The 26,128-nt window shown below is 40.1% G+C and overlaps 2 protein-coding genes across 2 annotated transcripts in view; one reads left to right on the forward strand and one right to left on the reverse strand.

Moving 5' to 3' along the window:
- Positions 1–4,658, reverse strand: part of trpm5 (transient receptor potential cation channel, subfamily M, member 5) — a 47,248-nt gene extending 42,590 nt beyond the window's left edge. The window contains exons 1-3 of the mRNA XM_079554674.1: positions 4,574–4,658; positions 4,231–4,411; positions 581–747 (exon numbers count right to left, since the gene is read on the reverse strand). Of these exons, the coding sequence (XP_079410800.1) occupies positions 581–747; positions 4,231–4,366 (303 nt within the window). The 5' untranslated portion in view covers positions 4,367–4,411; positions 4,574–4,658. The remainder of the gene's footprint in view (positions 1–580; positions 748–4,230; positions 4,412–4,573) is intronic.
- A 10,398-nt stretch (positions 4,659–15,056) lies between these two features.
- LOC306962437 (uncharacterized protein) lies at positions 15,057–17,492 on the forward strand. Its single transcript, XM_079555562.1, has 2 exons — positions 15,057–15,515; positions 17,354–17,492. Exons 1-2 carry the CDS (start codon positions 15,074–15,076, stop codon positions 17,449–17,451), a joined length of 540 nt encoding a protein of 179 aa, XP_079411688.1. The 5' UTR covers positions 15,057–15,073; the 3' UTR covers positions 17,452–17,492.
- The last annotated feature ends 8,636 nt before the right edge of the window (positions 17,493–26,128 follow it).

The following is a 26,128-nucleotide window of genomic DNA, read 5'->3' on the forward strand; positions in this document are numbered from 1 at the left end:
CCTTAACTCCCACCTGAACCGAGCACATTTTCTCCAGTTTGGCTTTACCCTAAAAAAAAATAGCAACAAAATTGAGACGAAAACAATGATGGAAATGTGACAAAAAAGTGAGAAAACATTGACAAAAAAGTGACAAAAATTTGACCAAAAAATTACAAAAGAAATTACAAAAATATGACAAATTTGTGATAAAAAAAAAAAAGATGAAAAAATTACAAAAATGAGTTGAATACCCGACAAAAAAATGATGAAAAAAAAATCTGATGACGTGAGGAAAATGATCCTTTCGGTTCAGGTGGGAGTTAAGAGGTTAAAGGAAGTTTTAGCTCAAATAAATGATACAGATTTAAGAGAAATGGTATTTTATCTATGTTTTCTGGTTCTGGGTGACACATGTTTTAGTATAGGAATCGAAAAAAGTCTGACCGTACCCAGCCTTTTATTTGACAAATACATAAAACAAATAAAACAGACGTAAATTAGGAGTTCTAAGTCAATCTCGACCCGTTCATTTCGCTGGACGAGAGCTTCTGTTTCACCCAAAGGGGCTCTGACCTTCTCAGTGACGTCAGTGACGTACCTTGGCCTGGAGCAGAGCCTCTCGGTTGTGGATCATGCTCCAGGGGGCGATGCCGATGGCCACCACCCGCACTTTAGACGAGGTGCTGGCCAGAGAGTGGTCCCTCACCGCCTGGCCCAGATGCTTCGTGATGCCAAAGCGAAAACCATTGGTCAGAATCCAGGCCCCTGTGGAACGCCAATCAAAGAAACGAAATGACTAAAATGACAGAACACTTGCAATACATTTTTTCCCCTCATATTTATATATGTCAGTAATCTACAGTTTTTTTTCCGCCTGTTCACCTGCATTATCTCACCTTTAATGCACATCAGAGTGGAGACCTGCAACGGGCGGGAATTCCTGTGGGATTTGCAGGTCCTGACACTAATTTCGCCGGATGGGTTGGGATTCACACAGCCTCGGGCCAAATAGAGGAGGCATTAGTAAGACACACGTGGACATGAGCGCAGCCTTTTACTCATCAAACCAGTGGACACACCGGGATGCTTAGGGATGTAGACGAGATCCCCGCTCTGCCACACAGCACACACCTTTACTGGCTGCTTTCGCCCACGCACTGACCAACCGAGCTTACAGCTGAACTACACTCAAACCCGCTGTTATCGCCGGGTGCTGTTTTTGGGATTTAGCTGTTGAGTGCCAACAAAGCTAAACAGAGGCTAAATTTGACCAATATTACAGATGTTTTTCCAGATTCTGAGACTCTCCTTCCTTGTCAGAACTCCTCTCTCCAACTCTGTCCTCTTTGGATTGACACTGACGTATGGGAAGAGGCAAATGCCTAAATATATTCGTTTCGAGTCAATTTTCAACAACAACATTGTTGACACGTTTTGAAACATCACGTGTGCATTTAAACAGCCTGGTTCTCGGATTGAAGACTTAATCATCATTCATACACCAGTGTCTGCATACATTGGTGTATGAATGAGAGTATGAATGGGTGAGTGGATCCTTGCTGTAAAGTGCTTTGAGTGCCAACTGTAGGTGGAAAAGCGCTATATAAGTTGAGACCATTTACCATTTAATCAGGATGTTTCTCAGCCGTCCTTGGACCGATTTTAACCATTTAAAAACTCAGAGAAATGTTAAAATCTCAACTGTTTCGATCTTTCCATGGGAAGCCGCTCTGCCTTGTCAAACGTGCTCCAGAGAGCGAGAAAGAACTGTCAGGTTTACAGCTGTTCACTACACAACACCACGCCCCCTCGGACTAAAAAAAAGAGAAAAGAAACGCAATAATATATAAAATGTCTGGATGTGACTTTTCACAAGTTTTTGATTGTTTTTAATTTCACTTCTGTTCATCACACATAAGGTGTATTAGAGTGTCGAGTTTTTCCGTTTTTGGCACTCAATGTGTTAGTAGCTTGTCAAAACCTCAATCAGACCATGCACTGCACTCTGGAAAAGCCATTAAACCCAACGCCCACCAAGACGCTTTGCAAACATCATCAGAACTCCACTCCAATGTAAACTTGTGTCTGTCGCCCACTTGTTATTAACCTGCAAAAAAGAGCCATGTTTGCCCTTTCTCTTACAACACTGACCTTTGATAAATTGATAAATCACGTGTTTAAAATGCTGCACGGGTTGAGAAAAGCCTTTGAAGTGCTGTGAGGCAGCGTTCTGCAGTACGCTGGCCTTTTAAAAACTCAGGACTCGTCGGGACCTGTGGGAATCTCTCGGGCGGTCAGGGGAGGAGGGTCCTGCAGGAGGGTGTCGGGAGCGGGATCGAAAATCCATTCTCGTGCTGGTCTCTACATCAGAGATCATGTTGAAAAATCAAATAACTATGAAATAGGGCTGGGCGATTTAGGAAAAAAATAATCCCGATTATTTTCCTCATATTGATTGATCTCGATTTTTTATTCAATTTCATTTTTTCATAATTAATTAAATAAATCTTGCTGATTCATAAAATGAAATACATCTATAAGTCAAGCCTCAGCTCAAACAAAAACGAATGCTTTCATCAAGTCTCATTTAAGGCACAAAAGTCTCCCATTGTCTCGTCCAAACTACCGAACAAGGTACTGTTGGTGCCAAAGAAATGGCTGTAAACCTGTCGATTATAAAGTCCCATGACAATTATTGAGATATCGATTCATTGTGCAGCCCTACTATGAAAAGAGGCTGAAAGCAAAAGCAACTGATGCCGAAATACAAATGAGGCCTTAGATGGTGATCTTGTGGCGAGAAGAAAGGAGACACAATCTCATGATTAATTATACAGTGTTCTTTTAGATACCCATTGACAGCATCTATCAATAAAGCCATAATTGGTCCTTAGACTTGCCAGGCGGCTGGAGATATGGCTCAATGGCCATGCAAAACATTTGAAAATGATGCCAAACATTTGCATATGAAAATTAATGAGTCTGTTGCTGCCACAGTGGTCAGCTCTCGTGGTTCTACAGGTGTGGCAGTCCCCTCAGGCTTCATTATGCAAAACAAATCCTGAATTTAAATTTTCATCTCATTTTTTCCCATAACAAGCTGTGAATGTACAGGGTGAGGAAGATGGTTCAAGTATTTTGGTGGTTGCACTGCAAACCGTGAGGTAAGATCTCGGGTTCAAGTGGATTCACAAACCTGCCACGTTCATCTTTAGGCTGAAAGTCCTTTCTATGACCAATACTTTGCAATGTGATGATGTCATGCTATCATGGGGGGGTCAGGAGCCCATTTTTCCTATTAGCTGCATTAATTTCACGAGTAATATCTCAATAGAAAACGTATGAATTACAAAAAATATCATTAATATCATTGACTGGGCCCATGATCTCTCTGTACAACACCACAAATCGCCTCAAAAACAAAAGAATTGTACCGCTTTTATCCCTGGATTTGCCCATATATGGTCATGTTTGAAAACAGTCAACGGGGAAAACTCTAAACTTGCTCTAATTATTTAAAAAAAACACTTTAACAAACGCTGAATTATGAATATAGTTTTCTTCTAAACAAAGATACAAAGACATGGAGAGGAGCAAAGTGGTTCAACAGCCCATAAATACATAAATAACAGATATAATAACTTTAGCATCGTGCTAATCCTAACGCTAATGCTAGCTACGACTGCCATTTTTTCGCTTCTACTGAACAATCTGCTGTGAGAAAATATCCATGTGGACCCGATTTAAACTCGACTTTATTTGTATGTGATAAATAAGTTCGCCAGAAAATGGCTAAAATGAGTGAAAAATTGTGTCTCCCAAAAGATTCTGTTTTCCCCCTGGGCGAGGCTACACACAGGGTTGCCAGGTCTGGGCAGCCAAACCCAGCCAAAAATATCTGAAAAACCGCGGAAAAGACATACATTGTTTACTAGTTAACAGAGCCCATGTGCTCCTGCGATGATGAGAAACCGCCCCATCTCCCTCCCGTATTGAAAACGCAGCTCACAGAAATAGCCAATTTTACTTAGAAAACAACAAGGCAAAAAAACGCCTTCTATTTTAGACGGCATCTTTGAGAAAAATCTAAACTTTCTCTAATTATTCAAAAACTACTTTAACAAATGCTGAATTATGAACATAGTTTTCTACTAAATAAAGAAACAAAGACATGGGGAGGAGAACAGTGGTTCAACGGTCCATGAATACATAGATAACGGTGCAGAACATCTCTCCTCCAGGACTGACCTGTGCTCTGAGCCGCCTTCACCAGGCCTTTCCGCAGAGTGTCTCTGAGCCACGGCTTCATCTGTGCCACCTCGTCTCCTCCCACCAGCGCCACCACCAGGTGAGGAGGGGCCAGACCCCAGTCCTCAGTCAGCATGCGGTATATGAGCACCGGGTCAGTGCTGCTCGTCACCCGCAGAAACTGCACACAGCACAGTCACACAGGGGTTTAGATGATGCTCTCAGGGCAAATAGTAGAATATTTTAACCCTGATTTTTGCAAACTGTTATTACAAAATTCATCGGATCGAGAACAAACAACACACAACGTAGCTCTCATGCTGGTCACACTGCAGTATCTGACCTTCGCCCGTGTTTTGGTGGGGCCGATGAAGTCGATGTCCCCCACGCGGCCCGCGGCCCAGTTGCTCCTCTCTTTCCGGCCGTGGCCCCTGCCCTCAGTGCTCCCCAGAGTTTCATCCACTGTGGAGCAGCAGGAGCAGCCCAGCAGCACGCTGACGCAGGAGGAGACACAGTTAGCTCAAATAAGATAAGATAAGATAAGATAATACTTTATTGATCTCACAGGTGGAGAAATTACATAAATATATCTGTGAATAAACACTGGATAACATCAAGGGCTGACTACACTGCAAGATATACATTAGCAGAATGGAGACTTGTCGTGTAAATAACAGCTGGGGTGTTTAGAGTTGAAGGAGTAGATCACAGTAAACATATACAGGTATTTATTTGACTGTTGGATTGAAGCAAATAATTAGCACAGCTCTCTTTCACAAGTTCAGGAGTGAAAGCTGAATAAAAATAGCATCACTCTAGAGATGTATTCTGTAAATTGCAGGCAAAGTAGACAGAACTCTTAAAATTATTAGCACAGTTGGACTTCCAGATTACTCTGTGTTATTAGGTTTGCAGAGATTCAAACGTTCATTTGATTTACTGCAATCTCTCAGATTTAAATACAGTATATTGGTCAAAAATACAAAATGTGATCCAGCAAAGACTGTATCTTTCACTACTGGTACTACTGAGGTCCCAAGTTGTAAGAGTGACTCCTTGTGCAGACTGTAATGTTTTTAAAGTGCTATATAAATAACGTTGCTGTAGATTTATATATAGCATTGCTAACTCAGAGACAAAAGTGAACAACTATGAAGGTAAGCTACATGCAAATGTTATGCTAACCAATCAGAGGCCAGCAGTCTGTTCACGTCTTTGGCCACAGCTGGAGGTCAGTCCCACAACGTATACCTGGTCCGACTGGTTTGGCCCTGGCCTTTATGAAAAAGCTCGACAAAGCGGGTGAAACGCGCCTACATGTGGGAAACCACCTATACAGTCTATACCAGGACTAACCAGGACTTAATCAGGGCTCAATGCGGCTACATTTTGATCACACCAAGTAAGGCAGGTGTGACCAAAGAAAAGCCTCAAGTCTACGCCCTGCCCTGCGTCTGTGAGAGGCCTCGGGCCAGAGAGGCTCCTGTAAATGAGCCGACGCACGTTTGAGATGGAGAGTTTGAGATGCTTCCTTCTGGCATAACTTTAGGTCACCAAAGTGCAAATCGTGCAACAGATTTAAAAATCATGTATTTCGTCGTCCACGGGCTTCGTGAATAAGAATGGTTTGGGGCATGGTTTGTTTTGTGTCTTGTTACTTTTTTTCCCCTCTGTGTGTGTATATGCACATGAAGCAGCACGATTTACCATAGGTGAATAATTGTTCCGGCCCAAGTCTTTTGGTTCATTCTACAAACATCTGTAACAAATGTACAAAGCTGCTGTTCTATGTATTTAAATACTCTTCATGGCAAATTTTGTGTGAAGCTTAAAACTGATGTTTGTATCGTTATAAATCTGTATCTGTTTAGCTCAGGAAGGACTTGTATCAAAGGTCAATGTGATCTAGACCTAATAATTGATTATGTTATGTAAATGAATATTGAATTGAACATGGGGTAGGCACTTATAAGCTTATTGCTTCAGCCGACTCCATTTTGAGCATCCACACTGTATGAATTTTGGAAGATAAGATGAATGTAAAATTGCTCAAATAAATGTGTGCACTTAAACTAAACTAAACTAAGTCTGAACCAGGATTCAACCAAAAAAAGACCCACCTGTGCTCCCCGTCCCACTCCAGCGCATCCCCACACCTCAGACAGCGCGTCTGTGGCTGCAGCACCCCCTGGACATAAAAAAGGGAATAGCAGGAGAGACATTAGCTTCTCAGAACTCTCAGAACCCGCCTCTCCTCCATTACGCCGGGCATTTTCTCAACAACTCTCACCCATGTAAAGGCATTTCCACCCAATCCTATTTTGCATTTTGCTTTTGGTTTGAAATCAACTTCGTAACAACTGGTGCTAGTAACATTCAGACTGATGCAAGTCAATTCCATAGTATTTGAGTCGTACATACACGAGGCCAGAATCCTGCAGACTTCCCCCAGAAAACGGCCTCGGGCATTAAGATGAATTTCCCATTGTTCCCTTTCATAGATTTTCGCCGTGTGCGCATTTATTGTTATGCAATAAAACATCCACGCTCTGTTTATTTCCGAATTATTCTTTTTCATAAACGGCTCTGCGCAGAAAACAGAAATCTCATTCATTATTGAGAAGTTTATCCACTTGCTGCAGTAAACAGGCTTTTATTAGCTGCAGTCATTTGCATAGGGCGCTGGAGTCCCATAAAGATGATTAAAACGGGAGGGAAATAAACCGAAAAACTCCCCAAAACATAATGCCTCCGCGAGTCACAATAACTCGGGGCGGCTCAGCGGCAAAGCGCTTCGACCACAAACACAAAGGTCGGTGATGGATGAATATGAATGAATGTGTTTGGTCAGTCCCGCTGTCACTTCAAACACACGGCCAATGTATAACAGAGTCTTGCTTTTGCCTGAGAAACATTACCTGAGTGTACAGTAGGATGGTTTTGCTTCAATGTTGCCAGAAAATTCAAGTTTTAAATATTTGTGTTTTATAATTGATGTTAAATTGTCTTTTAAATTGCATATCCAAAATGTAATTAAAAAGTTGAGAGTTTTACTAGGATTTAGCTGGAAATGAATCTTGCTGCTCTTTCACAGAAGGCTTGGTGGAAGCTACATTCCTGCCTGTTATTGACTATAGTGATGTGTTGTATATGAAGTTCCTGTACAGTGTCTTATAGGGCGGCCCGATTATTGCAAAAATAATAATCACGGTTATTTTAGTTATAATTGAAATGACGACTATTTATTGCATTAAAAAAAAGTCTAAATATTTTATGTATTAATCAATAACGATGCTGAATATTTTCTGTTTTCTGAACAGTCATAAAAGTACAAATGATTTCAAGTTTGCCTCGATTAAGGAGAGGTCTCTGTTTCACACCTGCCCCCTGCTGGCCGGCCCTCACACCTGCACTGTTTGTTTTTATGTCAGGCAAAAGCATAATTTTAACACAATGTTGTACCTGTTAACTTAAATTGTATATGGTCTTTTTTTCTTCTTCTTTGTGATGTATATGATTTGTAACAACAACAAAAAAAGGCAGGAAAATAACATGAGCCATGGCACGTGAAATGAGAAAATAGTCCCAGCTCCATGATGTAATGCAAGTCTGCTTTGCAAAATAATAATAAGCAGACTTGCATTATATCAAAAAAGGTTATTTTTTGTCCATTATGCCATTTTAGTAATCGTTTAGTGCAATAATCGAAATTGTAATGGAGTTTCGATTAATTGCACAGACCTAGTGTCTTGGGTTGTTGGACAGTGTGGATCACGGGGCTCTGCACTTCATAACCAACAGTCGGCCTCTTAGTCACCACTGTTTACTCTAAAGTAAATTGGGTCGGACTTCAGGCTCGTCGACTCTCTCATTGGTATGTTTTTATTTAGAAGGCGCCTCTTGGAAGGCTGCCTGCTTATTTATCTGGTCTTTTAAACATGAAGCAGAGTCACAGTCGTCTTCGTTCTAATGATACCTTGCAGTCTCTAAAGTGCGGACTGAATTGGGAAAGACGGCTTTCAGTTATTCAGCTCCATTTACATGGACTTACTGCAGACAGACTTCAAAATCACGGACCTCATTTCTTTAAATAGTTTCAAGTCTCTTGTGATGTCCTAATTTTAACTAATGCTTTGTATGTTTTTACATTTTTGATTTCCACTTGTTGCTGCCTATTGGCCTGGTCTCTCTTGTAAAAGAGATGGTTAAATAAAGGCTGAATAAATTATTCACTGGTTGCTGAAATCATTTTAATACATCCAAAGAAACAAACCTTTTGCCTTTTCCCGCTGTATTGTTTAAAAGCTCTGTGTCGGGAAACTGAAAAAGCATGTGGCTAATTACCATATCGTTAGCCACATAGCATAACTGCCATTTTGTATTGTTAAAATGGCAATAAGAGAAAAACAATTTCCCATAAAACGTCTTTTTACATGTTTTCCAAAATCAAAACAAAAATGAGTTAGGCAATTATGCTATGTGGCTAACGATATGTAATAATAAATGTGCTGGTTATACATTGACTGTGTTCTTTCATTAGTTTGTCAAATCAATGATAGAACAAATTATATATTAACTATATACATATTAAAGAATAGGCCACCGTTTTTACATACTGATAATGTTCTTACCTGAGCTTAGATGAGTTCATTTGTCCCTGTCTGGTCTTCACGCGTGCCCTCAGTCACGTAAACACAGCACACATTAGCACACGACGGCGTTAGCATTTAGCCTCTCCTCCTCTATAGCTCCAAACGAGGTGAAGATAGAAGCTACCGAGCTCTTCCACGTTTTCCCTATTTAAATATGGTTACATGAAGTGTTACACTACACAAGTATAATTACACAAAATTGAGCAATGTGGATTTTCAAAGTGGATCAAACGGAGAACTATATAGGTAGGCATAGTAGTAGTTCGACATCTGCACAGTAAAGTGAAGATATTACTGCGCAGATTTCAAACTACTCCTGGTATTATTACGCCTTACATTATAGTTCCCCTTTTTATCCGCTTAGAAAATCCACATTGTTCAATTTTGTGTAATTATACTTTATAGCAGTCTTTTTTACTTGGCGAGCCTCTTTAACATGACATGAACATCGGAGAGCTACTTATGCTTCAAAAAACACTGGAGTTCACCCAGAAGAATTACTTGCAAAGATGGCGTGACTAGAGTTTAGTCCTTGTACTTTACAATATTGAACTAACTGTTTACGGATTTTGTTCAGCATGGATCAAACAGAAAATGCATCTAAAATTTGAGTTATCAAGTCTGTGGCGAGCTACTGGTTGGAGAACCCTGCTTTAAGGTGCAACACTTCACGTAACCATATTTAAATAGGGAAAACGTGGAAGAGCCTGGTATCTTCACCTCGTTTGGAGCCATAGTGGAGAGGAGGAGAGGCTGAATGCTAAAGCCGTCTGTGCTGTGTTTACGTGATTAAAGGCATGGGTGAAGATCAGACAGGTCCTAAAGAACTTGTCAAAGCTAAGGTAAGAACATATCTCAGTATGGAAAAACGGTGGCCTGTTCCTTTAAGACTAGAACAACTGCTCCTGCTGTGCCTGAAGTGAACCTGAAGTGAACCTGAAGTGAACCTGAAGTGAACCTGAAGTGAACCTGAAGTGAACCTGAAGTGAACCTGAAGTGAACCTACTTTCTACTTTTCTGTCCAGCGTGCGGAGCAGCCTGTGGAAGTCCTCATTTGACTGGTCTGAGGGAGCGCATATGCAAAGTGCCTGATTTGCATGCTAAGTGCAGGAAAGAGCCTGTGCGTTCGTATAAGGCATGTAAATCCACTGCGGAGGTTTATCTTTGGTGGGGCACACTCTACAAGCAAGTGGCGTAAATGTAGGTTTCAGAGACAAGTGGTCACCGCCTGAAACCATTATATTAGGACGTACTGTTTATGGAAATGCTAGAAAACACACAGAGCCAGGGTAGTTCTTTTAGCCACGATCATTTATGAGATTTTGAGAACAAATGAAAACGTATTTTTGATGTTTCTGGTGTTCTTGTCATGAATCATTTCTATTTATCGAATGCAGATACAACAAATGCTTTAACGTCAAAACACGGAAGGCCTTTTACTATAATCAGCTCAGGGAGACTGCGAGGTCCTTGCACAGGTGCATTTGGACTCTCTGGAATCGCTTCTCGTTATCAATAGGAGAAACTCCGACGCCGACCACTTTTAAATCACACTGGGGGTAATAGAAAACCAGGCCCGGAAGGACTTTTAGCTCTTTATTGTTGCTGAGGCTTGCCACTCTTTGTTACTTGAATAAGATCAACAGGAATTGGCTTTAATCTGGCGTATTTACACCGTAGCCCACTGGTGCCAGACTCTTTTTGGGTCGTCGGCATTCCTGTTAATGCTAACCGTTGTATGTCTAGGATGTAGTAACTTTGTGTCTCTAAATTGTGTCCCTGGAAAGTGCTATATAAACAAACTTTGATTGATTGAACAATGGAAACTGTCGAAATGCTTATTTTTGTGTCTTGTTGCTAATATATCTGTCACTGTAGATTTCTTTCTAAAACAGATTCTCTCTCTTCTGTATTGCCCCTGCCCTCCATCTCAGATTATGACAACCTATTTATCAGAAACGTCCACACAGAGAGTCCACCATACTCACTTACTCCTCTGATTTGTCGTGGCAAAATTTGGACAACCACCAGGATTTCGATACTTTGACTACGTCGTCAAGCAAACTCCTGACTTTAAGTATTCTGTATTAGTCCAGGAATAGATTATTTGTATTGGGTTGCTTTCCACCTTTGCTGAGAGATTTCCTTCGTAACAGTTCTCTATGTCTAAGATGAGCCTCGAGTGAGTCATTAGTCTCTTTTCCCCGCTGTAGTGAGTGCGTGAGTGTGTGTGTTTCTCACCAGAGGCGTGCCCTCCCGATCCATGGTCCAGGCTGCAGCTCCGCTCTCATCAATGCGCCCTCCTCTGCCCCAGGTGAGTTACCTGAGGCAGGGGGTGTGGCCAGGAGGGTGGGGGCGGAGCTTCGTCCAACCCCCGAGGCGTTGTTTTGCATCTTGACAGTGATGTCGCTCATAAATCCACTTGGAAAAGAAGGAAGACTTTCGATACTTTTACATGGGGGAAAAAGGGGATGGTTGTATTGTATTGTTGCCAAAGTGCGATTATAACAAGATTTCTGAACAGCATAATGTATGTAAACCTATAAGTCCAATTCTAATACAATTCATTTACACTACGCTAGGTCTGGAAATCAACTTAACTTTCCAGCAAGATCAGATGGCATCGTGTCATAGAAGGGGGAAAATAGAATCTTTGGGAAACACAATCTTTCACTCTTTAGCCGTTTTCTGGTGGAACATGAACTTATTTGCCAAACACAAATAGAGTCAAGTCTAAATCGGACCCATATGGATATTTTCTCACGGCAGATTGACAGGGACACTCTGCCGAAAGGCTTGGTGAAGGCGGCTCAGAGCACAGGTTAGTCCTGAAAGGAGAGATGTTCTTCACTGTTATCTATGTATTTATGGGCTGTTCAACCACTTTGCTCCTCCCCCATGTCTTTGTATAATAATAATAATAATAATTCAGCATTTGTTAAAGTAGTTTTTGAATAATTAGAGAAAGTTTCGATTTTTCTCCAAATTGTTTTCCCCATTGACAGTTTTCAAACATAACCATATATGGGCGATTCCAGAGATGCCGTCTGTATAGAAGGGGGCGTGGCCTCAATGAGGAGGGAAACAAAATCGTTTGGGAAGCACAATTTTCACTCTTTTTAGCCATTTTCTGGTGAAATATAAAGTTATTTATCACATACAAATAAAGTCAAGTCTAAATCGGGTCCATATGGATGTTTATTCACAGCAGATTGTTCAGAGGAAGCGAAAAAACGGCGGTTGTAGCTAGCGTTAGCCAGTGTTAGCATTAGTACGATTCTCTGTTATTTATGTATATGGACTTTGCCCCTTTGCTCCTCTCCATGCCATTGTATCTTTATTCAGTAGAAAACTATATTCATTTGTTAAAGTAGTTTTTGAATTACAGTAAGTTTAGATTTTTCTCCAAATTGTTTTCCCCCTTAACTGTTTTCAAACATGACCATATATGGGGGATCCCAGAGATGCCGTCTGTATAGGTCCAGAAGCACTGAAGAAATAGAACACAGCCTTGGCCTCAGTTTTAACCTCTTACCCCCCCCACTTTAACCGAGCCCACTTTCTCCAGTTCGGCTTTACCCAAATCTAAAAGCTTTGCGACCGGAGCTTACAGTCTAAAGGCCATTTGAAAAACTGATCTAAACTTTTTAATTGTTGCTTTTTTGTGATCACCTTTTTGTCGCGTCTTTGTTGCTTTTTTTCATCTTTTTATTCATCACTCTTTTATTGCTCGTTTGCCACTCTTTTTGTTTTTCCTTTTTTCATCCTCGTTTTCGTTGCTGTTTTGACGCTTTTTACAAGAAGCATTTAGATTTGGGTAAGGCATAACTGGAGAAAATGCGCTTGGCTTGGCTTATTTCATGTTTTCATATAAAGTTAAAATAAAGAGCGGCATCGCACCCTCAAGTAGCCGATGTCCAAAGGTATATTTATTAATTAAAGATTACGTTTCGGCAGGAGCTTTCTTCAGATCATGGTTCAAAAAAGAAATAATGATCTGAGAGTCCCTCCCGAAACGTAATCTTTAATTAATAAATGTACCTTTGAACATCGGCTACTTGAGGGTGCGATGCTGCTCTTTTGAATTTTTAAGATTTTCCTCAACATCTGCACCGCTGAAATAGTTTTTGGAGTGCCTTCCTTCTCTTTCTTATTCCTTCATATAAAAATAAGTCATTTTATGCGTAAATTTTTTTTTCGAAAGCTAAATAATGGAGAGACCCAGGTTCACATGTCTGGTTTTGAAGATTGTTTTGGATTTCGTTTAGTTTTTGAATAAGCTATTCATGAGTGGAAACATGCTTAGTTTGTTTCTTGTGTTTCAAAGCAATACATATAAATCGTAGTATAAGATAAAAATAAAAAAACTTGAAATATTAAATCCAAGACTGAAAAGTTTCGTGGTTGTTAAAGTGGAGATATTTTTGCAAGAGTGTAAAAAAAAAACCTCATAGGAGAAAAAGGACTGCACTTGTATAGATATAGACGGCGTCATGTTATAGAAGGGGGCGTGGCCTCGCTGAGGGGGAAAATGGAGTCTTTTGGGAAACACAATTTTTCACTAATTTCCTGGCGAAATATAAACTTATTTATCACTTACAAATAAAGTCAAGTCAAAAACGATGCAGCACGATGCTAACATGAAGCATCATAGCATTCTTCATTATGTATTTATGGAAAACTTATAGAAAACTATAACTCATTTGTTAAAGTAGTTTTGGAATAATTAGAGAAAGTTTAACCTCTTAACTCCCACCTGAACCGAAAGGATCTTTTTCCTCACGTCATCAGATTTTTTTTCCATAATTTTTTTGTTGGGTAGTCAGCTCATTTTTGTAACTTTTTTGTCATTTTTTGTCACATTTTTGTAATTTTTTTGTCCATTTTTTATCAAATTTTTGTCATTTTTTTGTCACATTTTTGTCATTTTTTGTCACATTTTTGTCATTTTTTCGCCAATTGTTAATTTTTGTCATTTTTTGTCACATTTTTGTAATTTTTTTGTCCATTTTTTATCACATTTTTGTCAATTTTTTGTCACATTTTTGTCATTTTTTCGCCAATTGTTTATCAAATTTTTGTCATTTTTTTCACATTTTTTTAATTTTTTTCTCCATTTTTTTTTTCACATTTTTGACAATTTTTGTCACATTTTTGTCATTTTTTCGCCAATTGTTCATCACATTTTTGTCATTTTTTTTGTCACATTTTTGCCACTTTTTTCTCACATTTCCATCATTGTTTTCGTCTCAGTTTTGTTGCTATTTTCACAGCTTTTTTTCCAGAAGCTTTTGGACTGGGGTAAAGCCAAACTGGAGGAAAATGTGCTCGGTTCAGGTGTTAAGGGGTTAAATTCTCCCTTGTTTTCAAACATGACCACATATGGGCGATTCCAGAGATGACGCCTGTGTCTATATTTCTCCTGTCTTTAGCCACGGCGGTCTCCCAGAAAGGAAATGACCAGAAAAGTTAAAGGGGGCCCATACTTAGCATACCACTATAAATCGGTATTCTAGTGTTATAAGTGATTTTCCTCAGGTGCACTGTGCTCGGGTCCGACTGTTTTCAATGCAGGCTATAGTTACCACAGACATGTGTTAGCCTAGCACCACTAAACTCTTCAAATATAAGGACTGTATAAATTAAAAATATATATATACATCTCCAGAAATCAACAAAACTCTGGATAACAAGGAAATGATGACGTCTATGTCAAAAATCCTGAAATGTCCCTTTAAGCTTAAGAATTAAGTAGAGCTTTTTCTCTCTGTGCTGCTGCGCCATCTCTCCGCTGGCAGAATGTGACTTTATGGTCATATTCACAGCACGTGAGAATAGGCTGTTAGGGGAATAATGGCCCGTTTGTGTAACTGTGCGGATGCAGAGTAAATGGAAGCCCCTGAACGAAACAAAGGGAGCAGTAAAGTCGCGCTCATTTAGACTTTTATTGAAGCGCTCATTGTCAGTCTCCGTGTGGCGCAAATAAAGCACTCTTCTTCTCCCGCCCGCTGTTCAAGCCGCCGCTGGGAGCCGGCGTCCAATCATGGCGCCGCGTTTACGCACAAAGGGGAACGTGCGCCTCGTCGCCTATAAAAGCAATGAACGCACGCAACACGCGCACACAGACAACAACAACAAGCCGGAATACATAACATCATCCAAAAAAACAACAACAACAAAAACCCGTGAGCATGAACCCAGCCGGGAGGACCACAGCCATGGGGACGGCGCGCAGGAGCCTGTTCGGCCCGGTGAACCACGAGCAGCTTCGTCGGGAGCTCAGCCAGCGTCTCAGGGACATCACGGAGCGGGACAGCCAGCGGTGGAACTTTGACTTCCAGAGGGACGCGCCTCTGCCCGGCCGCTTCCAGTGGGAGGAGGTGCCCGCGGAGCGCACGGCTGCTTTCTACGGTCAGGAGAAGGACCGGGGTGCGAGCGCGCAGAGCGAGGGGGCAGAGGAGAGGCTGAGGCCGTGTGAGCAAGAGGAGGAGGAGGACAAGAGGGCAAGTGACCAGGAGAACTGTCCACGCGTCTCCAACACCCCCAAACGCCCCGCAGAACTCACGCCCGCGCGCAGGAAGAGAGCGCGGTCCAAGTCCGCAGCCAGAGCACCGCAGAACACGCGCATCACAGGTAATACACTTAAAGGCCCAGTACTTGATTTTTTTTTTTTAATTTTAATGACAAACAATGAAAGAAGAAGCCGCTAAATTAATATATTAGTTGAGGGCCATGGCCACTGGCTCTAGGGCCACCGGTCCCGCCTCAACCGAGCTTTACCCAAATCTAAAAGCTATGAAGAAAAGCATCAAAATAGCGAGAAAAAGAGGATGAAAAGTCAACAAAAACATGAGAAAAACACGGACAAAAAAAACCCCTGCAAAACGTGAGAAAAAAAAAAAAAAAAATATGACAATAATGTGACGAAAAGTGTCCATCACTTTTGTAGGTCTTAGCTTTCAAATGAGGCGTTACATTGTTGCTCTTCAGTCGAGAAGCTTTTAGATTTGGGTAAAGCCCAGTATAAAAAAAAAAACATGAATCTAAAAGGAATTCCGTGGAGTATGGTGTACCACAAGGTTCAATTTTGGGACCATTATTATTTATTATTTATAGTAATGATTTTGCTTCTGGTTCTACGACCACCTTTCCCGTTCTTTTTGCTGATGATACCAGTCAAAAAAATAATAATAAAAAGCCAAACTGGGGAAAATGCACCCGTTAATGTTAAGGCGGGTGGTAAGAGGTTAAAATATGTATTTGTGGAAGTGCACATTTACGCTAATTTGGGCCAGGCTGGTCAGAGTCCAGGGCTGTTTTTCAGTCCCAGTCCGCCCCTGTATACGGGACGAGTATATCGGCACATTCCACAACTTGCAGGGTCACCTTTTAGGGTAATTCTCACATAAATGCAAGAAAACTATGGCCTGAGAGTTCATGAAATTGAAACAAATGACAGTGTTCTTCCCCACAAATGCCGGAGTTTACAATATAGCCTTTACTTAAGGAGGAAAAAACAATTCTGTTCTACTACAAGTGGTGCCTGTAAAGTGGGGGAAGAAGTGTCTCTCGCCTTGAGTATATTACAGATAGGCCTATATGAAAACTAAAGGAGTAAAAGTGATTAAGTACAGACTAACATTCAACTAAAAAAAGAGTTTTTGTTTTTTTTTAATCAAGAAGTGAAACAAATTTTCTTAAAGCTACACTGCGGAACATTCCAAGTAGGCAAGTTGCATTTACATTGATAAAAAAAAACATTTTAAAGACAATTTCTTGCTTCAGTTGCCGTGTTGTGACATCATCTGCATACCCTCTGTCATTGAAAAATCTCTTTTTGCTGTGGCTGATATAAAAATAGAGCATGGGAGGAGCACCTTGTGTAAATAAAAGCTAATGTTTGGCTGTTTGTGGTGAAAAAACAAAGCAAATCTCCATGGAAACAAGAGGGTGAAAATTATCTTATACTTTTCATTTTTATTTAGTCTTATTTTAGTAAAATATCTGGACATTTTAGTCATAGTTTTAGTCTCATGAAAAACTTTTGATTTAGTTTTAGTCCAATTTTTATCACAAAAATATCACTTTGACTAAAATTAAGACTAAATATTTTAGTCGACGAAATTAACACTGGTCCATACGGATGTTTTTTCATAGCAAATTGTTCTGTAGAAGTGAAAAACGGCACTCGTTGCTAAGGTTAGCATATGCAGCATTAAGCTAGCGTAGCTTCCTGTTAGTTTGCATAGCCCGTTTTTCCAAGTTATGGGCTGTTGAACCACTCCTTACTGTGTCTCTGTATCTTTATTTAGCAGGAAAATATATTCACTATTCAGCATTTGTTATAGTAATGGTGGAGAAATGACGGCTGCTTTGAACATGACCATATATGGGCAATTCCAAAGCTGCCGTCTGTATTTATCCTCACCTTCACATCAGCCGAACCTCACCACTTATGTCTTTTGTTCCAGATTTCTTCGCAAAGAGGAGGAGGAGCACAGACACTAAGAGCGTCCTGAGCCCCGTCGCCTCCCCGAGTGCAGACGCCCTGTTCCGGACCATCCGATAGGAGCACACATGTCACCTGACCCATGTCACCTGACACCTGACACGGGCCACTTTTGGACCTTCGAGTGGCATCTTGGGATTACAAACTATTTTAAAGAACTTCTGTTAAACACCAGACCAGCAAACCATTTTAACGTTGTTTTGAATGTCTTATTTTATTTGGAGATGCTTTACTGAAGGATATTTATTTTATTTATGCTTTAATTTAAAGTTTGGTATTTTTGTACTGATGTAGCATATAGCACACGACTACCTCACTGCACGGTGTCTAAGCTGCTGGTCATGGAGCACTATTGTGACGCTGTATATGAATAAACTGATGTAAACTGATCTTTTCTCACTGTGTTTTGTGCCGAACAACAAATATGAATCGGAATCACTTTATTGAACTCAAACGGGAAACTCTTTTCATTTACTGACATTGCATTATCCTGGTTTTAGAGAGCGCCCCCTCCGTCAGAGAGAGCAGCTCCTCCCACACAACCCTTAATCACACAAAATAATCATTTGGATAGTCATCAATAGTTATTTGGATTTTGACTCCATTGTAAACACTCATAAAAAAAATACTCACGTTAATGTCCCTTTGTTGAAACTTTAGAGCGCTATAAAAAACTGACGGATTGATATTTTTAAAAACTTTTATTTTTATTTTGAAGGTCTGACTCTCCTCTTTCCATACATATATAAATATTATAACTTTTCAAATATTTTAACCCTTTAACCCCTTAACTCCCACCTGAACGAGCACATTTTCTCCAGTTTGGCTTTACCCCAATCCAAAAGCTTCTGGAAAAAAGGTGAGAAAATAGCGACAGAACTGAGACGAAAACAATGATGAAGATGTGACGATAAAGTGAGAAAAACGGACAAAAAATATGAAAAAATTTGACCAAAAAAAATATGACAAAAATGACAAAAATGTGACAAAAACTGACAAAAAACGGACAAAAAATTGACAAAAAAATGACAAAAAATTTAGAAAAAGTGATGAAAAAGTGGCAAAAATGTCACAAAAATTTGACTATTTGACAAAAAATGAACAAAAAAGTTACAAAAACGAGTTGAAAACCCCCCCAAAAAATGATGGAAAAAAAATCTGATGACGTGAGGAAAAAGATCCATTTAGATGAGTTTTGTAGATATTAGCTTTCAAATGAGGCGTTACACTGGCCTACAGGATTTGGGTAAAGCTGACCTGGAGAAAATGATCTCAGTTCAGGCGGGAGTTACGAGGTTAATTGCCAACTCTCTGTCGCCATGTAGTCCATGTTCCAAAACCACAAAAAGGCGACCTGAAGGATTTGCTTCCAAGTTAAAGAATAAAGAAACAGTGTTTTTTAAAACGTTTTCTTTTACATTGACGGTATAGCTCTCCTCTTTTCATACATATAAAAATAATATGACTTTTTACATATTTGAACACTTGAACATTTCTACTTTCTGTCGCAAAGTCACTCAGATGTAATTGCCATTGTGAGCCCATTCATTTACACAGCAGCTCGCAGACTTACATTGTAATCCATACTTTTCAAACCACAACTATAAAAGGAATTCAAACGAGTAATTTCAAACTCCTGCATATTTTCTGAACCTTGAGGCTTACCAAATATAATAAAACATAAAATCCCTCTCTGATGTAGTGCATACAGTGAGCTCAAAAACGGGAGAGTGCAGAACAGTCCTGGTTCTGGAGCGCAAACCTCCTCTCCGACCCCACAGTCAGCCTGTTTTATATCAAATCCTGACATAATTGCGCTAACTATGGTAAATGCACATTCTTTTCTCTGCTGCAGTTCAGTGGGAAAAACATCTGTTTCGAGCAATTTCACATTGTCCATTGTCTTGATCCGCAGGAGCAGTGGATCGATTCCACATAGCAAATGAAAACTGCATTCAGCATCATCTCTTTAGAAAGGATCGGCGCAGAACAAGCCGCCGCAGCGTGATTACAGTTAGCATCTGTGTCTACACTTTGAACAAGGCTTCTGCAGATTAGGTTTTTATGACGCGCTCTTCGATTGTTTCTGCTGACTGCGGCGTCCGCGGATGAGTAGGCCCATAATAATGTCCCAAAAAAAATCAATCCGGCCCCGGGATGGATTCATAAAACAGATACAGTTTGCATTAGGAGATCGTAATTCAGAAAAGAGGCTTCGATTTAAGAATAATCCTTCACCCTGCGCCCAATGAGCCTGAACGAGCTGCCGGCGCCCACTGTACACGGGAGGCTTTACAAAACATACAAATCACTTACTTTAAAGGGCTCATTACTGACTTTTGTTTCATTCATGCATGTTTCATTCACTGTCTGCTGATGGCACACTGTTTCAGCAGAGTAGAGTAGAGTACGTGCTTTTGGCTAGAGCTCACAGATCCTCTCTGGCAATGAATGTGTCTGAAAGTTTCCCCGTCACTCGAGGTCTTGAAGCTCAGTGAGTCATGTGTGTGTGAACGGGAGCAGAGCAAAAGCCAGAAACTGGTCACTGGTCAATGAATGGAGTTGTGAGTTTAATTCTGGGCAAGAGACTAAGATACTGTAGTTTATGAGTTGTGTTAGGATCAGGAGGCAATGCAGACGCGATTCCTCCCTCATGTCTCCCTGTAATGACGATTTCAATCAGTTTATTTCAGACAGCAGCTTGGGAGGTTTCAACCTGAAGAGACTCACAGAGACAGACTGCATTGGAAAGGTTTTATTGGTCATGTATCGTGACTGGGGCTCAGACCCCGGCGGAAGATTGAATTAACGATATGAATATGTGGAGTCGATGGATGATGGCCAGAGTCTTCCCCAGAGCCTGGACACTGGTGGTGGTTCGACGAGACCCAGGGCTGCCGGTCGACCCGATGAGCGGCCTAAGGAGAGGCCAGGCGGAAGAGGAGTGGAGGAGGGGCGCAGCACGGCTGGGAAATGGCCGAGTGATTGACCGGGGAACTTAAGAAGGGGGTCCTGGCAGAGGAATGGCTGAAGCAGGAATAAGCAGCTGCGATGATTGGCTGATGTGAAGGTGCGGCTTGAGCTGGGGCCGTGATTGGATGGTTAGTGAAGGTTGCCGATGAGGCGATGAATGAAGGCTGCAGGTCAGTCTTCCTGGTTGAATTTGCACTGAAGCTTCATGTCAGAAGCTCGCCAAAGACTTTCTAAATCTCTACACATTTGATAATTAAAATTTTCGATGCATTTTCTGTTTGTTCTGAACATGCTGAACACAATCTGTGAACAGTTGGTTCAATATTGTAAAGCATAAGGACTTAACTCATGGCACTTTCTTTGATATAGTATCTGGGCAAGTAATTCTTCTGTGTGAACTCGAGGTTGCATTTTACACAAGTGTTCTTGAAGCACAAGTGGCTCTCTGATGTTCCTGTTGGGTAAAAGTAACGTGCCAGGTAAAAAAGGTTGGAGACCCTGCTCACAGTAAGTAATGTGATGAGGATCTTGGTCAAACCTGGCTGAAATATAATTTACACGATTGAACCGTCCACACTTCCCTACACTACAATGTGGAATAGTTTCAATGTTTTTTGAGCTTTGGTTTACATTTTGGCCATACACAACCTGTATACCACACTGTAAACCTGGATAATTTGGAAGAAATTAACAAACTGTGCCGCATTTGTTTGTCACGAAAGTTTTAATTTAACAAACTCGAATTAAAAAATGTCATTTAATTAAAATGTGTATCTTAGTTGAACATAAAACTATTCATGTTTAGGGTTTTTTACTAATATAACTATTTGATTTAATTGTAATTTACATTTTAAAATTCATAAAGATCAGATAGTTTAAATAGTTTACCTTAATGCACAACCAAATCTTTTAGTTTTTTTACAAATCAAAGTATTTGATTCCATAGTCAGTTTAGACAAGTACTGTCCTGCTCTCCTTGTGTGTAACTAGGTGTGACACAATTTAGCAGTTGCCTAACTCCCTCTGAAACTGTACGCAGAGTCAGGTGTTGCGCCCAAGCTCCAATTTATTTGGCACAACTCCAAAACAGAGTAAAACTGTAAAACAGAAAAGAAAAGAGAAGGCTCTTCTCACAGCTCACAACATAAAAAATAGCGGAAGTTCACAAAAGCAATGGTAATCCTCATCAAATAAGGCACAAATAGTCATATTCAAACATATAAATCAAAACTTACAGACGGTGATGTCGAAGGCTGACAAAACAGGGCAGATGGTGATGGATTTGTGGCACATTTTCCCCAGGTACCAAAAAACAAGATGGCCTACCTGTCTAAACTTCCAACAGCTGCCTTCAAAATAAAGGCCTAAACCAAGAAATCAATGCTGCACCTTATTCCACAATAACATATCCAATTCTAGGGGCAGAACAAGTACAATACATTAATTTAATGGGATTCAGACATTTGAAGTTAGCAGTAATTATAATTTACAGAATTACTTAAGGGTGTTATATAATCAATGTTTTTTTTGTAAAAAAATAATACATTTACTTTGACAGTCTTCAAATTAGGTAACATCTAATCAAAATTTTACCTTTTAACTTATTTTGCAATGCCAATTCAGCCCACTGGCATAGAACGGCATCGAAAATATTCCTACACATCGAAGGTATTTGGACAGAGTGTTCACTTCCATGTGGTACTTTCACTTGTGCTTTTGTTTTGCTCCTTTAGAAACTGCACTTTTCTTCTTCTTCTTCTCTTTAGCTGTGGAATTCAGCCGACCATCTGCTCGACTGAGGACAAAGCGCACAAAGGGGGAGTGTGCCGCCATTTCACCTGCAAATCAGACCCCAACCACCCCGGACCTCCACCCTCCTGACCTCTGCCCCCACCCAAGGATTCCTCCCAAAGCCCCCCCTCCTGGCCTCGGTCAGCGCTTTCTCCTCGTAAGAACACGCCAGGCCCGGCTTATGCCTATTCATAGTTCAGCTCAGTGTTTAAAGTTGAATATAAATATCGGAAAAAAAGCACCCGTGCCGTAAACAAAGTATCATGAAAGTGCTGGTATTCGGGATGTCATGATTGTACATTTTTGAGTCACGTTTTTTGAGGTCGCAACAGAGCCTTTTGTAATGATTAGTGGTGACTAGGAATTCATCGTGAGAGTTTTCTTACAGCAGTCATAGTGGAGGAATCATTATTTTCTCTCACACATACGCTCTAAATGAATTGAAACCCACACTGCGCTGATGGACAGGGCAGCTACAGGCTGGAGTGTGTAGCAGAGGCGCAGGTTAAACAGGACAAATCAGAGTTAAAGTCATACCAGTCACAGTTCCTCAGTGTTTGAATATCATTGTAACAATGTGACCTAAACGAAGGCAGCTTTACGTAGTTTTGTTTTATAAACAAAACTGCAACTCCAAATGTACTCCGACAAGAAACTGCAAATGAGAATGTGAGCGTTTTTTTTTCTATTCATCTAGGCTACACTTATTGGTGTAGAATATGTAGAATCAGGTTGCCTGATTCTTGACATTCTTAACAGATTCCTGATAAGACGGGACTGTTCCCAATGGCCTGCATTAGCGCTCAACAGTGTGAGACAGTATGTGTGGCCGTGCGTAACATTATTCCATTAGTCGTATAACATGGTAACAGTTCCTAACAATTTGTGACGGCGCATGAAGCCTCTGCCTCAAATAATCAAATTTCATCCACATTTGTGATCCTCCGTCACGAATGTGATTAACCTATGATTAACCGAAAAGCTTTTATTACCGTGGTTATAGTAAAATCTGTCAATCTTGACATCCCTTGCTGGTATGACAGTACCCAGCCCTACTCCCTATTGATACAGACGGCAACTCGTCATAGAAGGGGGCGTGGCCTCGCCAAGGGGGGGAAAATATAATCTTTGGGGAAACATAGTTTTCTCTCCTTTTAGCCATTTTGTGGCAAAATATAAACTTATTTTTCACATACAAATAAAGTCAAGTCTAAATCAGGGCCGTATGGATGTTTATTCACAGCAGATTGTTCAGTAGAAGCGAAAAAAACGGCAGTCATAGCAAGTGCTAGCTAGTGTTAGCATTAGCACGGTGCTAACATGTAGCATCATGTTAGCGTTCTCCGTTTTTTTGTGTACAGTATTTATGGGCTGTTGAGCAAGTTTACTCCTCTCCATGTCTTTGTATCTTTATTTAGCAGAAAACCATATTCATAATTCGGCATTTGTTAAAGTAGTTTTTGAATAATAAGAGACAGTTTAGATTTTTCTCCAAATTGTTTTTCCCCTTAACTGTTTTCAAACATGACCATATATGGGCGATTCCAGAGATGCCGTCTGTATCTATTGCTGGGTTGCAGGTTCTAGATTGTGATGATGTCACGGACCCAATGGGGGGGCGGAGCCAGTTTTTCCTATCAGTCACTGGGTCCATGATCTCTCTGTACAAGACCAAGACCGTTTCGTCAAACACAAAATAATTGTATCTCTATATAATATTATAGGCCTTTAGAACGCTGTGATGTCACCTGAAACCCAGCTATAGCTACAAGGGGGCGTGGCATAGTCATTAACATATTTATCACAGACCAATAAAGTCAAGCCATATGGATGTTTTTTCCCACAGCAAATTGTTCAGTAGAAGCGAAAACCAGCACTTGTAGCTTACGTTAGCATATGTAGCATGAAGCTAGCTGAGATTCCTTCCTGGTTAGCATGCATTGTCCATTTTTTAAGAATTTATGGGCTGTTGAACCACTTTGCTCCTCTCCATTTCTCTGTGTCTTTATTTAACAGAAACATATATTCATAATTCAGCATTAATTTTGTCAAAGTTAGTTAGTTAATTAATTTTCTTCGGTCATTATGAACATTTAAATCACAAGTCACATGTTTTCCAAAGATCTAAGACATTATACAATAAGAAAACACATACATTAAGAATTAAATCTAAATGATGCCTGACCGAAGGGGTTTAGGCTGAAGCCAAGACTTATTCTGCCTAACCCCTTTTACAACTGTGACTCTGTGTCCAAAGATGACACAATATACACTTTCTCTAATACCAACGATGGTAACACTTAAGCACAAAACTTAAACTTCAACAAACAAAAATTATGCTATGTATCCTCGATCGACTTCTCTTCTAATGGTCTTCATTCAAGTGTTCTATACTTCTCTATCATGTTTGACTTATACATTTTCTTAAATGCTTTAATGACTTTTGGAGCCCTTAAGTTGAATAGATAAACCGTTCCATAGATCAACGCCTTTAACTGATAAACACCTCCTCTTAGTATTACTGTGCGCCATAGGTGTTTGTAGCAGATCAGTTCCTCTAAGGTTGTATATAGATTCTCTAGTTTGAAACATCTCCTGTAAACACTGAGGGAGCATGAGATTGTGAGCTTTGTACATCACCACTGCTGTGTAAACATCAACAAGATCATGCAATTTTAAGATATTTAGTCTGATAAAAAGGGGATTTGTTGGAGCCAAGTATTCTGCATGGCTGATCACTCTAATTGCTTTCTTTTGCAATAAAAAGATAGGTTGTATGTTAGTTTTATAGGTATTCCCCCATATTTCCACACAATAGCTAAGGTATGGAAGGATGAGGGAATTGTACAGTATATATAATGCATTTTGATTCACAGAGGTTTTAATTTTACATAGTATGGCAATAATTTTAGAAATTTTAGTCTTTAGTGTATTTATGTGCGCTTTCCAATTTAACTTATCATCAATATTGATTCCCAAAAACTTTGTTACATACACCCTTTCGATTTCTACCTCCCCAATTTTGAGTTGACACGGTTTGTTTACTTCCTTGTTTCCAAATACAATATATTTAGTTTTATGCAGATTTATGGAAAGTTTATTTATATCAAACCATTTTTTTAGTATCTTAAGCTCAGTTCCTACTGTATTCAAAAGCAGCTCAAGATCTTTTCCAGAACAGAACAGACTGGCATCATCAGCAAATAGGATACATTGTAATTTGTTGAGGACTTCAGCGATTTCATTAATGTACATGATAAATAGTTTAGGTTATTTTTTCCTCCTTTGAGTTGATGTTATTAATATGTACGTACTGATTTCGATCACTTAGATAACTTTTTAGCCAAGTGTGAGCTAGGCCCCTGACACCATACCTTTCAAGTTTATTTAAAAGCAATGAATGGTCTATTGTGTCAAAGGCCTTGCTGAGGTCAATAAAGACTCCAACAGCATACTCCCTGTTCTCAATAGATGTTGATATCTTTTCTACTAGTTCGGTGACTGCCATTGAAGTGGACCTATTGGATCTAAAACCATACTGATGTTCACTTAACAGGTTATGCTTGTCTACAAAGCTATCAAGTCGTCTGACAAATAGCTTTTCTAATATTTTTGAAAACTGCGAGAGTAATGAGATCGGTCTGTAATTGGTAAACTGTTGCTTTTCTCCACTTTTAAAAATAGGTATTACTTTGGCAAGTGATGGTGATTAAGGTTGTTTTTCCACTCTGGCTGCTTCGAACATGACCGTATATGGGCCTTAAAACCACATTAAGTGAAAGCTGAAAAGTAGAAGCTGCTACAGTGAAGTTTATATTCAACAAAGTTTTTAAGACTGAACACCACTCTTAGCTGACGTATTTATTTGTTGGGCCTCAGCACGCGTTGGAAACACGGTTTAGGCTTTCTGTCCATTCTCTCCTTAGAAAACATCGTAGTCACAGTGACCATTGTCCTATACACCGACGTCCCT

Source organism: Gobius niger, assembly GCF_951799975.1.
Source record: "Gobius niger genome assembly, chromosome: 4".
Lineage (NCBI taxonomy): Eukaryota > Metazoa > Chordata > Actinopteri > Gobiiformes > Gobiidae > Gobius > Gobius niger.

Coding starts and splice junctions, on each gene's coding strand:
- LOC306962437 (XM_079555562.1), top strand. CDS start 15,074: ATGAACCCAGCCGGGAGGACCACAGCCATGGGGACGGCGCGCAGGAGC. Junction 15,516..17,353: donor GCAGAACACGCGCATCACAG/GTAATACACTTA, acceptor CTTTTGTTCCAG/ATTTCTTCGCAAAGAGGAGG.